The sequence below is a fragment of the Canis aureus genome, chromosome 33, assembly GCF_053574225.1.
Source record: "Canis aureus isolate CA01 chromosome 33, VMU_Caureus_v.1.0, whole genome shotgun sequence".
Taxonomy (NCBI): domain Eukaryota; kingdom Metazoa; phylum Chordata; class Mammalia; order Carnivora; family Canidae; genus Canis; species Canis aureus.
This window is the reverse complement of record NC_135643.1, coordinates 3,286,306-3,300,233: the sequence shown is the minus strand read 5'-3', so window position 1 is coordinate 3,300,233 and position 13,928 is coordinate 3,286,306. Positions and strand designations below refer to the sequence as shown.

At 40.8% G+C, this 13,928-nt stretch overlaps 1 protein-coding gene and 1 pseudogene across 5 annotated transcripts in view; one reads left to right on the top strand and one right to left on the bottom strand.

Annotated features, from left to right (window-relative positions):
- The window catches only part of LOC144304151 (coiled-coil-helix-coiled-coil-helix domain-containing protein 2 pseudogene), a 176,556-nt pseudogene that overhangs the window by 150,783 nt on the left and 11,845 nt on the right, over window positions 1-13,928 (top strand). The window lies entirely within an intron of this gene.
- ANXA3 (annexin A3) overlaps window positions 1-13,928 on the bottom strand; it is a 43,558-nt gene that overhangs the window by 22,173 nt on the left and 7,457 nt on the right. For all 4 annotated transcript variants that reach the window (XM_077882616.1, XM_077882618.1, XM_077882617.1 and 1 more), the window contains 3 exons: window positions 7,744-7,831; window positions 4,784-4,878; window positions 1,908-2,021 (listed from right to left, as the gene is read on the bottom strand). In XM_077882616.1, the coding sequence (XP_077738742.1) occupies window positions 1,908-2,021; window positions 4,784-4,878; window positions 7,744-7,831 (297 nt within the window). The remainder of the gene's footprint in view (window positions 1-1,907; window positions 2,022-4,783; window positions 4,879-7,743; window positions 7,832-13,928) is intronic.

The following is a 13,928-nucleotide window of genomic DNA, read 5'->3' as shown; positions in this document are numbered from 1 at the left end:
GAGAGAAATTTTTCTAATCCTTGTTGGTGAATCTAATCCTATGATTACATCTGCTAAACTGTCCCCGACAAGGCAGCCATAGAAATGTGCTGCTCAGATTTCATTTTAAGAGAATCTGCTGCAAATAAGGTAGTTGGTCCATAGACTCCAACTGCCATAGCTTTGGATCTGCCCCACAGTTTGCCAAGAAGTCATGCTCCCTCCAAGCTGCTCTCAGCAAGTTACCGAACATGGAAGAAGTACCAGAGCTGGGTCATTTCTGCCCCACTTGGGACTTCTCCAAAGGGCAATCTTTGCTCAGGAGCTCCCCATTGGCCTGCCACAACTTTCTCAGAGCTCTATATGGAAGCTCTTCCTATCTGAGCCTACTTCCTTCCCTCCCTCTCTCCTTTTATGTGTGTCAGAGACCTGTATTACCATCTGAAGCTTCACCCAACCTATTCTGCTCTGTCTCCTCTTTATCCTTCATAAGATTTCCCCCCGGTAGTCTCTTGTGTATTTCATTCCATCTTGCCATCTGCTTCTTGGGGGCCCATATCTCTTCCAAGGAAGAGAAAGTCCTATCTCTGATAAGGAGTTAGAATACAGCTTATTCCTTGGACCTAGACTCCTTCCTGCCTCTTGTTCTTGTCAACACATTTGTTGAGTACCTACTTCATTGCAGGTTTTCCTCTTGGAACAGAAGATACAGACCAAGACTGATGAGGTTCCCAACTGTGATAGAGATTTGCCTTTTAATTGAATGGACAAAAAAATAAAAAAACAAATAAGTGGGGGGGGGGACAAGCTAACTTTAGATGGTAATAGGTGCAATTAAGAAAATAAAACGGAGTGAATTGATAGAAAATATATGGAGGGAAAACATTCCAGATAGAAAGAACATCATATATAAAGACCTCAAGGTAGGAATAAACTTAGAATGTTCAAGCAGCAGAGAGAAGGCCAGTGTAGCTATAGAGTTGAATTGAGGAGAGAGGGAGGAGAGGGTGTGGTGGGCAGTTTAATGGAACTTTACCAACGTGGCTAGGCTTCAATCCTCAGTTATGCAATCAAATACAATCTAGGTGCTGCTATGAAGGTATTTTGTAGATGTAACTAAAATCCATTATTGTCTTTAAGCAAGGGAGATCATATTAGACATTTTAGGTGGGCCCAATTTAGTTAGTTAAAAGGCCTTAACAGCAGAGCTCAGGCTTCTCTGAAGAAAAAATTCTACTTGTGGGCAGCAGCTCCAGCTTTGCTAAGAGTTCCAGCCTGCCCTTCCTGACAACCTGCCCAACAGATTTTAGATGTGCATAGTAAGATCCTTAATTAGGTAACAAATTTCTTGCAATAAATCTTGGTGAATGGATTCCAGTTGGGCAAAAATAGAGGCAAGGGACCAATGAGGAAGGCACTGATATTGTCCAGTCAAGAGATGGTCGTGGTTGAACTAGAAAGGTAGTAATGGGTTTTGAGAGACACGCATACATTTCTGATAGATAGACTTGCAGATGTATTTAGGAGAAGAGCAAATGGACTTGCAGATAGATTTGGGGAGCTTTGAAGAGTGAGGGAAAGAAGGGATCAGAGGTAATCCTAGGTTTCTGACCTAAACAATGGGGTGGATGATGGTGCCATTTACTCTCTGTGACAACAAAGTAATAAATTTGACTCTTTGAGTCCAAAACCAAGGAAATGAAATTCGGATAAAGATGATATCCTTTCAGCCCAGGAACATTTGGGCTCAAGGTTCCACAATCGTCCCCCATTTCAGGATTGTTCTACCACTTGGGTAGCACAGCATCAGAATGACATCCAAGTCTATCCTATTTACACCCATATCTCAAGTGTGCACTGGAAGTAAATCATTATTCTTGATGACATAGTTGAATCTTAGGCAGAAATGGTTCATATTGGGCTCATACCTTCATGGATTTCTTCAGCTGTTTTGCATCAAACACAGCTGGAGGAGTCACAAGGGCCACCATAAGTTGCTTAAAGTGGCCAGAGAGATCACCCTTCAAATCATCTTTCAGTTCCTAAAATAAAAAACCCCAAAGAGGAAAGCATGAAGTACTTTTCCTTTTTCTTTCTTTAAAGTCACATCATGAAAGATAAACAAATATATCAATTCAGACAAAAACATGCCAATTCACAGGGAATAGAGAAATGGTGAAATATTTCTAAGCATATCACTGCATTTTGTGATTGCTTCCAAAATGTTCTGTTTTATAGGTTTTTGGAAGGAAAGCCAGTGGAGGAGGTTACACAGGTGCCACAGATAGGAACTGTGTATCAAAATGCAATTCCCAGGCCCCAGATGCTCTCAATACTTGAGTTGGGGTGGAGGAAGAAGAAGAGGAAGAGGAGCCCTATAAATCACACCCAGCTTCATGAGTAGATGCTTCTCAATGACTGCCAAAGAGCCCTGGAGAGAAAAGGGAAGGAAGTACAGTGCCTGGTCACCTGCCTCTGCTAAGTGTGTGAGACCAGGAGTCATCAAAGCAGTTTTCTGGCAACAACAGCAAGGAAAACCGTAAATATAATGGGGCTGGCATTGCTTCTTATTGTCCTTTGTCCCTGTTTCACACATTATATATGTACAGTCCGTTTCCTCTGCTTGAAGGCAGGCAACATGGTTATTTTCAATATTCAAAGGAGCATTATTGAATTATTATTTTTCTTGCTCTTGATTATTTTCAGCTCTGAGACAGAGGCTGGCAGCCTCCCAGATCGCTATGACAATGTGCTACATCCCAACATCTACTATGCCACTGGGGGGCTTGGCGGGGGGCGGCAGGCAAAACAAATGAGATAGAGCCAAGTGTCAATAGTTCTGCTTTCATTACCAGAGGGAGTTTCCTCTCTAAATGCTAAACTCTACTGCCATCTTCCTCAATCCAGGACTTTCCAGCTGAATCTGACTCCACACATTCTCATTCCACCCCACTGTGAGAAATGGTGTCACCGTTCACCTCATCCTTCCTCCGTATTTGGAAATCCTGAAAGGCCAACGTATCATTCGTGTCCTCTAGACACGAGTGTTGTGTGTTGTCAGGAAGCTTGGCAATTAATTTAATTTGACAGATGTGTATTGGGCATCTGCTCTGAGCTAAGCATTTAAAGGTGAGTGATGATGGGGGGACACAGGGCTAGCTGAGGACAAAGCACACTGACAAGTCCTTGAAACAAGGAGAGTGACATTCCTCTACAGACTCAACTGCCTCGATGTTCATACTTTGCTAAGGGCGGAAGGCAATCTTAGCCAGACCCCCAGGACCTGTAAGACTACTTTAACATATAAAAATTCCTTTAGAAATTTCCCCTTAACTCTAAACGCCCAAGACATGTGTTGACAATCATCCTCCAAGCACATGGCCCACCGGTACACATCTGAAGGGTCTCGTGACTCAGGCTTTATTAGACAGTAGTAAGTGACCTTTCTCCAACAATGCTGGTCCCCTCAAGGCCCTGGAAACCGTGCTTCCAGAATTCCTTAGAGAGTACGCTATCCCCAAGCCCTTCCCGCTCCCAGGTGTATAATCAGCCACCCCTCACAGGCCCCAGACAGCAGCTCTTCCTGCCCACGGGTCCTGTCCCCAGGCTTTCATAAAACCACCATTTTGCACCAAAGATGTCTCAAGAATTCTTTCTTGGTCATCGGCTCCGGACCTCAGACCTCACTCCACCAAACCTCACCTATATTCCAAAACTTTATCAAGTGAGACACAGTCTTTACTCCTAGGATATTATGCCCTAATAGGAAAACCAAAAAACCAAAAACACTGTCTCGGTTCTCACCTGGTCTCAACAGCCTGACTGCTTTCTGTTACCACTCTTTCCCTTCCACAGTTTGTGAGCCACAGAAGTTAAAATAATCTTTCAAAAATGTAAATCAGTTTCTAGTACTCCCTTGCTTACAGACTTCCAATGATTCCCTATCATTCTTGGAATAAAACCTAAACTCTGTACGAAGACCCCATGGCCCAGCATAGTCTAACCCTCTCCAACCCCATCTCTTCCACCTACTCCCCTTAGGCTCTGTACTCCTGCCATATTAGAAGTCTGTCTGTTTTTTACATATTCTCAGCTTGTTTTTGCCTCAGGGGTTTTGCATGTGCTGTGCCTTCTGTCTGAAATGCTCTTCCCCAGATCCAGAGTGATACTCGACTCCTCACACAGAATAGTTTATTACTGAACAAATATACCATGTGGAAAAACCACAAACGTTCTTGCACAGTTCTTGTATAGTTTCTGCTACTTAGTAAATTTTCATTTGCTGAATAAATCAAATCTACAACTACAAAGGTATTTTAAAGTCAGAAGAGAAATCAAAGATGATCTAAGACAGGGTCTATCAGATAATTGGCCAGATAATTCTTTTGCTGTGTGGTCCATCTTGTGCATCACAGGATCTTTAGCAGTATCCCTGACCTCCCCCCACTGATTCCAAAAACATCCCCCCCCTCTCTCTCTCGCTCCAGGTGTGATAATCAAAGATATTGCCAAATATCCCTTGGGGAGCAGAATCATTCCAGTTTAAAGCCACTGGTCTAGGACAACCCTCCTTATTCAACAGGTGAAAAAATTAAAGCCTAGGCAGATCAAATAACATAAGCAAGCCCATTCAGCCTGTTAAGGGCCAAACCAGGACTCAAACTCCAGGCTACTGACTGGATACACAAGGTACTTTCTGTTATACTCGGCCTGAAACAAAAGATCCGTGGGTGTAATCACGCAGGAGCATCCCTGACCCATAGTGATTAGCTCTTTACTGGCTGTTATGTTAATCAAATTGTACCTTCCCATATGCTGCTTGATATTCCCGAACAATCAGCTGGCGCTGTGCATTCGTCCTTTCAGTCAGAATGCTGATGAGCGTTTTCTCTTCGGTTCCTAAATGAAACGAAAGTGATTTTACTCACCATCAACCCAAAGATGCTTAATATCTGTTGTGAACAAAAGAAAACGTGATGAATCGTTTGAAACCAATGCATAGAGGAAGGGAAGAATTTGGGTTGAATTCATTCTCCTTCTCTTTCCTCTGTCACTCGTCTCTCATTCTATGTTCCCTTATCAATGACATCACTACAGATACAGTCATCTAACCAAAAATCCTGGCTGTCATCCTGTACTCCTTTCTTTTCTTCCCTCCCTACATTGTAGCAATCATCTGCATTTCTTGAATCTGTCCTCGTCTCTGCCCTTGTGTACACATCGTATTTCACCTAGAAACTTCAACAGCCTCCTGATTTGGCCACCTTACAATTCATATCATACATTACTGCCTCACTAAATTCTCTAAAATGTGCCTGATCATGTCAATCCCTTGGCTGAAATCCTAATGGCTCTCTATAACCTTCAGGATGAAGCTCGAGCCCCTTAGCTCATACACCTGCTCATCAGGGGCTAGCTCCTGCCTTAAGTCTCTGTTCTAATTTTCTACCCCTTCTCTGCATCTGTATGCCCTTTGCCCCTAGACTTCAACAGTAACTACTACTACTGGCAGCTGCATGAAGTTTGCATGCTAGGAGGTTTTTCACCTCTTAGTTTTGTACATGCTCAAGACCAAAAATTAAAACAAGCTGCCTCATGGTTCAGAGACTGGATCTGACACATCCCTAATGCAAATACCATTATGACACCTGGCTCTGGACTGAGAACACATCAGTAATGGGCCTCATAAGCATCTCAAATCAGGTCTGCAACCCAAAATGCAAAAGTTTGTGAAGAAACATAATATTAAGAAAAGAAATAGAATGTAAGACTATTATTTCATTCAATTTGACATTAGCCTCATGGAACAGTCTACTCAACATTGAGCATAAGTAGGGAAGGCATAGAGATAAATGAAGAAATAACTGCCATTTAAAGACAGAAAAATATAAACCCAAACAGACAGAAATAAGAGAATATTATACTGATATAAAACCCCTAAGAGTATATTTCATGGAATTGACAAACTGACCCTAAAATTCAGAGTGGAGGGCAAAGGGCCAAGAAAAGCTTTCCTCTTGCTAGACACTAATCATAAAATTAGAATAGTAATTATGACAATGTGGTATTGAGACAGGATAGGCAAACAGACCAATGGAGCATAACAGAGCAGAAACATAGAGAAACTTTCAAGATGAAAGCAGCATTACAAATCAGTGTGCAAAAGATGTGTTATTTGATAAATTGTGCTGGGACAATCAACTGGCCACAGGAGATAAAATAAAATTAGATACCTTTAAATAACTTACATAAGCATTAATTCCAGGTAGACTGAAAATCTCAAAGTGAAAATTAAGATTGTAAAACTTTGGGGAGAAAATACAGGAGAATATCTTTATGAGCTCATTACAAAAAAAATACATAGGAAAAATACTGGCAAATCTGATTTCACTGAAATTTAAAATTTCTATGCAATATAAGTCATATAACCAATGTTAAAAGAAAAACACAGACTGGGAGAAGATATTTTCATGGATTGTAATTTTTTTTTACGTTTGTACCCAGAATTTGCAAAAAACAATCTTGCCAATCATGAAGAAGACAATCCAAGATATGAAGACATAATTCACTGAAGGAGCAAATGAACAAGAAAGGAGGAGACTGCCGTATCAGTCACGGTGGATAAGGAGGAGAGAGGAAGCAAACACACATACAGGATGAGATACAACTGTAGACCTACTCAACTGGGAATCAGAATAGTGTGACCTTAGCAAGTACTGGTGAGAATAGGGAGCAAGGGTAAGTCTCATGTACTGTCGGGAGGAATGCTCACTTGCATAGTCATTTCAGACAGCAGTTTGGCAAAATTTCTAGTTAATTTGAAGGTGGACACCTTCAACCTAGAAATTCCATTTGTTATATTCTAAAGAAATGCTAGCAAACAACAAGACATAAGCAGAAATGTTCAATGCAGCATTTTTATATAATAGAAAAATTGTAGGCAATTTACATGTTCCATCAATATCCCATCTTATAATAACTCAATAGACTACTATGAAAGTAAAGTTAATGAAATATAGCTAAACAGAGCAACATGGAAAAATTTCAAAAACAAAATGTTAAGGGATAAAAAGAAGTTGCAGAAGAACGTCCTTACAACACACAGTATCATTCCAGTTTATACTGTTAGAGACCGTGCAAAACAATATGTACGTACACATGTAGTTAAGGAACTAAAAGTTTAAAAAAAAAAAAAAAGGAACTAAAAGTTTCATGGGAATAAACTCTACTTTAGGATGGTGTTTTATCCCTAGGAAATGGGGTGGGAAAGAGGTCCAGGAAGAATCAGCAGGAATGTTATCTATAATAATGTATTATGATGATCACTCCTGTTGGTACCAGTGATGGTGATATACTATTTCATAGGAAGTAAAATGTGGCAAATATTAAGATTTAATAAAACTCGGTGCCTTATGCATTTTTCCTCCTTATTTCACAATTTTTATTTATTTATTTTTTAGAGGGGGTCAAGGAGGGGCAGAGGGTGAGGAAGAGAGAATCTTAAGCAGGTTCCACATCCAGTGTGGAGCCTGACACAGGCCTTGATCTCAAGACCCCAAGCTCATGACCTGAGCTGAAATCAAGACTCAGATGCTTAATCCAATGAGCCACCCAGGCACCCCACTACTTCACAGTTTTTAAAAGTCCCTTATAATTTCTCTAGTCAAGTAAGCCAACTTGGGCAAACTGAACCAATGCGCTTTTAAATTCTAATTTTCCTGATTTGCTTCAACATGAAGAGAGGAATTGCGAAGCAGTACTCACCAATTCCTCTGATTGCTTTGCGAATGGCTTCAGCATCCACTGATGGGCTGAAGCCCGGGTAATCGTGCATTGTCCCTCGGTGTCCACCCTGGAAGGAAATATTTGAAAGTGCCACTAGTTCGAAATGACCTCTTGGTTGGCATTTGCACATGCATGCTAGAAGCACAACCCATAATTTGTGACATTTTCTTTCCCTTAAGGAGTCAAGGTTCAAGAGACTCTCCTGTTCCCAGACATGCAGGCAATATGACATTTGCCACATATACAAAGAGGCCTCTCCTTCCCCCCTCTTGTGTAACAAATTAGAAATACAAAACATTTATTCTCTAAAGCAATAAATTGTGTTAATCCCAGTGACTCTGAAGAATATTTGCTTTAAAGAGGCATCTACATGAAAGCAATTAGAAAGCGAGAATTTCCTGTATCATTGTTTTCAAGTGATAACTCAAAGCTCTTCACTGCACCTCACACAGAAGCAACTGCGGTTTACAGACTTCAGGATTTTTTTTTTTTTTTTTTAGGATGTTTTAGTTAATGCTGACCATTGTCCTTAGGGAACCCTACACCAAAGGATCCACAATGAAAACCCCATTAGGACTGCCTGTTCTTGAGCTTTGTTTAACAGGTGTGCAGCTGCAGCTGATAAATTCCCTTTTGAAAGCTCCGTTGACATAGATCTTCAGGAACAGTATGGAAATGAAAAGTGCCATGATACTAATTTTAAACACACAAATTAGTAACATGTCAGTAAGCTGGGAAAGACCATCTTATGAAGAATAAAGTATCTTAAAACTGGTTAGGAAACTATAGAACAACCACAAAGGTGCTGAGACAAATACAAGTGAACATGAATTTATACGGCATTTCCTACTCTTGGAATAAGAACATGTTTCTACAGTAATATTGTTTTCTTTCTAAACTGATTTTCCTACCCTGCTACTGAACAATATTGGCTCTGCTGTCTTGTGCTTATATGGCTTCATTTAGGCTCTCTTGAAGTGTTTAATATTTTCATGACAGGACATTATCTTGTCACATTAAAGTGAATGGAAAACAAATGTTCTGGCACAGTAAAAAATGATAATCTGCTGATTCAATAGATTAAGTTGAACAATTTGCTCCAATACAACCAAAATAGAGAGCTTGAATTCTATAAGAATGATTATAACAGTTCAGAAACTAGTTGTAAATGTGTCTGATCTAAAGGCACCTGTAAGAAATCAGTCACTTCCACATAATCTTCAGAGAATCCTTTCTCTGAGGCTTAACAAATATTTTACGGATTCACAGAGTCAATTGGCTTCCTTTCATTTCCATCCATCTCGGAACTTTTGTGTTGATTTATTTGTCCACCTTATGTGTCTGGCGTTTTAAAAGAACCACCACAATATTAGAGCATTTAAGTGCTTCATGCCTAGAACCACGCAAGACACTTCATATGGGTTAGTGTAATCTGCACAACAGCCCCGATGAGTAAGAGCAACCCATTTCACATGTAAAACACCAAGGTTCAGGAAGATTGGAGAATTTGCTCAAGCCCACATAAGCTAGGTAGGCAGTAAAATCTGTATTTGAATGCAATCATGACCATTCCAGCCCACTCCTAGTCTTCCTTGAATTGTAGTGTCTGTACCCAGGGGAATTCTTTAAAATGCATGTGAATCAAATCCCGCATTAGACATATTGAACACGTTCTTCAGAAATAAGGTGTTAAGGTGGTCTCTATATGTTTAAGAAGTTCCTTGGTGATTTTGTGCTACCCAGGCATTTACATGGTTGCTGCTAAATCCAAGAAGACAAAATTGCAGTCAGATTCCAACTGCTCATGAAAAAGATTTCCATTCTAGCCATGACCTTCACTGCCCTCTACTACCTACACATCAAAATATGCTAAATTCCAATGCGCAAAATTAGAGAAGGTTGAAATTCCCAGTGTGTTATGTAATTTGCCACCTAGTAAGAATTAAATGGGCAGGAACTGTTTGTTTAATTAAAAGAAAAAAGCCACACATACACACACGTACACACACCCCAGTTTGAAAAATGGCTTGGAAATTCTGAAGCAGAATCTTGATGAAAATTTTAAGACTGTTTCAGTTATTTAAATAAACAGTATTATTCGTTTGATAGACTTGGTTACCCAGAATATTCAAAAATATTTACATGAACTATGAAAGAAAATCTTATAGTAAAGAAATGAATAGAATATTTTATTTATTTATTTTTAAAGATTTTATTTATTAATTCATGAAAGACACACAGAGAAAGAGAGAGGCAGAGACACAGGCAGAGGGAGAAGCAGGCTCCATGCAGGGAGCCCGACGTGGGACTCGATCCCGGGTCTCCAGGATCACACCTTGGGCCAAAGGCAGGCGCTAAACTGCTGAGCCACCCGGGGGCTGCCCATGAATAGAATCTTTTAAATTAGCACACGCCAGGCTCTGAACAAAGGGCTTTATAGACAACCTATTTCAGTCTTACAATGACCTTAACAAAGTAGATTTTATTATTCTCATTTAAAATGGAAAAAACTCGATTTCAGAGAAATTATTTGCTTAATATGGCTCTGCTACTAGGGATGGCCTGAGAATGCGAACCCACCTGCTTGTGTCTAAAACGCCCTGTGCTCTCTATCATATCACAATGCTTCACAGGATTCCACACTAGTGGTTCTTGAAGTATATAGATACTGGGTCAGCCATGTCAGCACTACCTGGGAACTTGTCAGACATGCAAATTCTCGGGTCCCATCCAAGTCTTAATGAAACGACAGCTCTGGGGCCAAGACTCAGGATCTGTGTTTTAACAAGCCCTCCAGAGGATTCTAATGCATGCTCAAGTTTGAGAACTGCTGCTCTATTCCATTCTCAGCTGCCCAGAAAACCAAAGCAAAATGAGTAAATAAGTCATAGATTCTTTTATGGGAGGTGGAAGAAGAATTTGATGATGAGCTCATTGTTTCAGGAATGCTGGCATTTTTACAGACAAAACTATTTGCATGGCCTGCTTCATTGCAGGCTTCCTTCTTTAACACTTAAATTACTAATCAAAGCTTGACCTCCTCTTTTTGCACTAACCCTAACACCCTAACAAAGTGTCATGCTAGTGTAGGACACAAATACTTAGCAAAGTTTTATTTTTCCAAAAAAAAAATTACGTTTGATCGGATGTCCATCTGCATCCCTTAACCACTTGGTTGCTTTCCTTTTCTCAAACATGACCTTCAGATGCCCCCAAAGGGACAATGATCCTGAAACCAGTTGGAAAATAAATTAAAGCAAGGAATGTCTAAATTAAAGGGGGAGGGGACTAACAGGAGCTCTTGACATTAATAATTGTTGTTATTTGCAGTGCCTGGGCGCCTCGGTCAGTTGAGTGTCTGACTATTGGTTTTAGCTCAGGGTCCCAAGATGAGCCCCGCATCAGGCTTCCTTCTCAGCGAGAAGTCTGCTTGGGATTCCTTCCCTCTTCCTTTCCCCCACCCCTGCTCCTCCCTCTACCCTCTGGGTGGTTCAACAGTTGAGCACCTGCCTTCAGCCCAGGGCGTGATCCCAGAGTCCCAGGATAGAGTCCCGCATCAGGCTTCCTACGGAGAGCCTGCTTCTCCCTCTGCCTGTGTCTCTGCCTCTCTCTCTCTTTCTCTCTCTCTGTATCTCATGAATAAATAAATTATATCTTTTTTTAAAAATAATAAGAAAATAAAATTTCTCTTTCTCTGTATTTCCAGAGCCTAAAACAGTGTTTGGCACACAGTAGATCTTAATAAATATTTGTTGAATGAGTAAGTGAATAAAAAATGCTTCCTTGGGCGGCCCCAGTGGCATGGCGGTTTAGCGCTGCCTTTGGCCTGGGGTGTGATCCTGGAGACCCGGGATCGAGTCCCACATTGAGCTCCCTGCATGGAGCCTGCTTCTCCCTCTCCCTGTGTCTCTGCCTCTCTCTCTTCCTTCTTCTCTGTGTCTCTCACGAATAAAAAAAAAATGCTTTCTTATTCTGAGTCTTGCTTCCTTTGATAATTCTCAAATGCCACTTCCAGACTTTTCAGAGCTCCATGACACACTTCAAAAACCTGATTAATGCATTCTTCTTTTGTAAATGCTGTTCAGATGGGGCTGTCACTACTTCTATTTAGACATGGCTCCAGAACCTAGGTGAAGTATTTAATCAAACACGAATGGTTAAAAATGAAAGGAGCAAAGATCTGATGATGCAGGCAGGGGCAGACTTGAAAATTTTCTGTCCTTTTAACTACTCTCTTCTATTTTGTGTGAAACCTCTATGTCTGTATTAATCGTACTGCTCAGTGCTAAAATACTTGCATTTTCCAACTGCTCTGCATCCACCAAAACATAGGCATTCAAGAGAATCAAATTATACCTCCTCCCCTTCACATTCCTTGCTCTCAATCTAAAACTTTTTCCTCTTTGCCTCTGATTTACCAGGCTTTTTCAATAGCTACTCATTAGATTTGGCAAGTTATACTTTTTATTATGATTAAATGTGAAAGAGGGGCCCTATACTTTCATGAGTGAGTTGGGGCCAGGGAGTGGCAAAGGATAGCTCTTTAACACTTAGTCCATTCAGTCCTAGGAAGCCTCTCTCTTCTGGATCAGATTGGACAGTTTTTTTCTAGACTCTGTCATGAAACAAAGCTCTACTGTTTTGATTTGAAATCCGGATTTTACCTGTTTTTCATTAACTTCCTGCAGAGGGCCATTTTTGCAGCTACCAATATTTATCTAAATAAGCTTTGGGGAACATGGTTTAAAACACATACCCGACTGGAAGGTGCAATCATGTTGAAGAGCACCTAATGAGGCCTGATGCCCATTCTCCTTGGGATGTGAAAAGTCTAGCTCAATAAAAATAGTTATAGAGCCAAATGTTCCAGCCCTGAGATGTGGTAGGCAGGGACACCAGAGGAGAAGGTCAACACAACCACATGCATGTAACACAGGTGTCCTTCCCACACATGTTTTAGATTTGCATGATTAGGAAAAGCAAACACATCAGGAAAGAAATGTGTGATGGGATGTTTCCATCAAAACAAGACATTTGAACTTGACAGGATTCTAACCAACTTCTTGTACCCAAGACCAGTAGCATCATATGCCCAGGACTGATGCCATCCATAGAAGAGAAATGGAAAGGCATGACCTTCCCAAATTCTCTCTCACATTAGCACATTTCGCCTTTCCTGGGAGTTCTGCTGATGTCATTATTTCACATTACACAGCAGAAATGGGACCATTGTGTCCTCGTGGGTCAAAGTGCACCAATCTTGTTCCCAGGAAAGAAAGGAAAGATCAGGTGGGGAAGGAAAGTTGTGCTCTCTTTCTCATCAAGAGCACATTTTCAGGGATTAGTCTTTCCTATTAGGAAGTTTCCACCCTAACTAAGTCTTCCCCAACTTTTCCACTATCAGCATCCCTTTAGGGCAGCCTGGGTGGCTTAGGATTTTAGCACTGCCTCAGCCCAGCATGGAATCCTGGAGACCAGGGATTGAGTCCCACATTGGGCTCCCTGCATGGGGCCTGCTTCTCCCTCTGCTTCTCCCTGTGCCTCTGTCTCTCTCTCTGTCTCTCATAAATAAATAAATAAAATCTTAAAAAAAAAAAAAAGAATCCCTTTAAGTATTTCTTCTTCATAGACCCCAAGTTTTGAGTGATTCTATCTGCTAATCTGTATTTATTACAAAACATTTACCCAATGTTACTTATTATTAAAGATAGTAAGTTCCAAGCAGAGGTTCTGATCAGCACAAGGTAACCAGTGCCTGAGTGTTAATATAATCTTAGTAAAAAAAAAAAAAAAAAAAAAAAGGACTATGATATTTTAAAATTCTGTGCAGCTTCAGTGTGAGTTATACATGTATGGTACAATAAAGAATATTTCTAGTCTTTGCCCTGGCTTCCTGGAACAGAGCCTCTAAACTATCGGTATTTCCTGATAGGGGTGTCTTTATTTTTTAAATATATTTTTTTTTATTTTTATTTATTTATGATAGTCACACAGAGAGAGAGAGAGAGAGAGGCAGAGACACAGGCAGAGGGAGAAGCAGGCCCCATGCACCAGGAGCCCGACGTGGGATTCGATCCCAGGTCTCCAGGATCACGCCCTGGGCCAAAGGCAGGCACCTAACTGCTGCGCCACCCAGGGATCCCTAGGAGTGTCTTTATCATGCT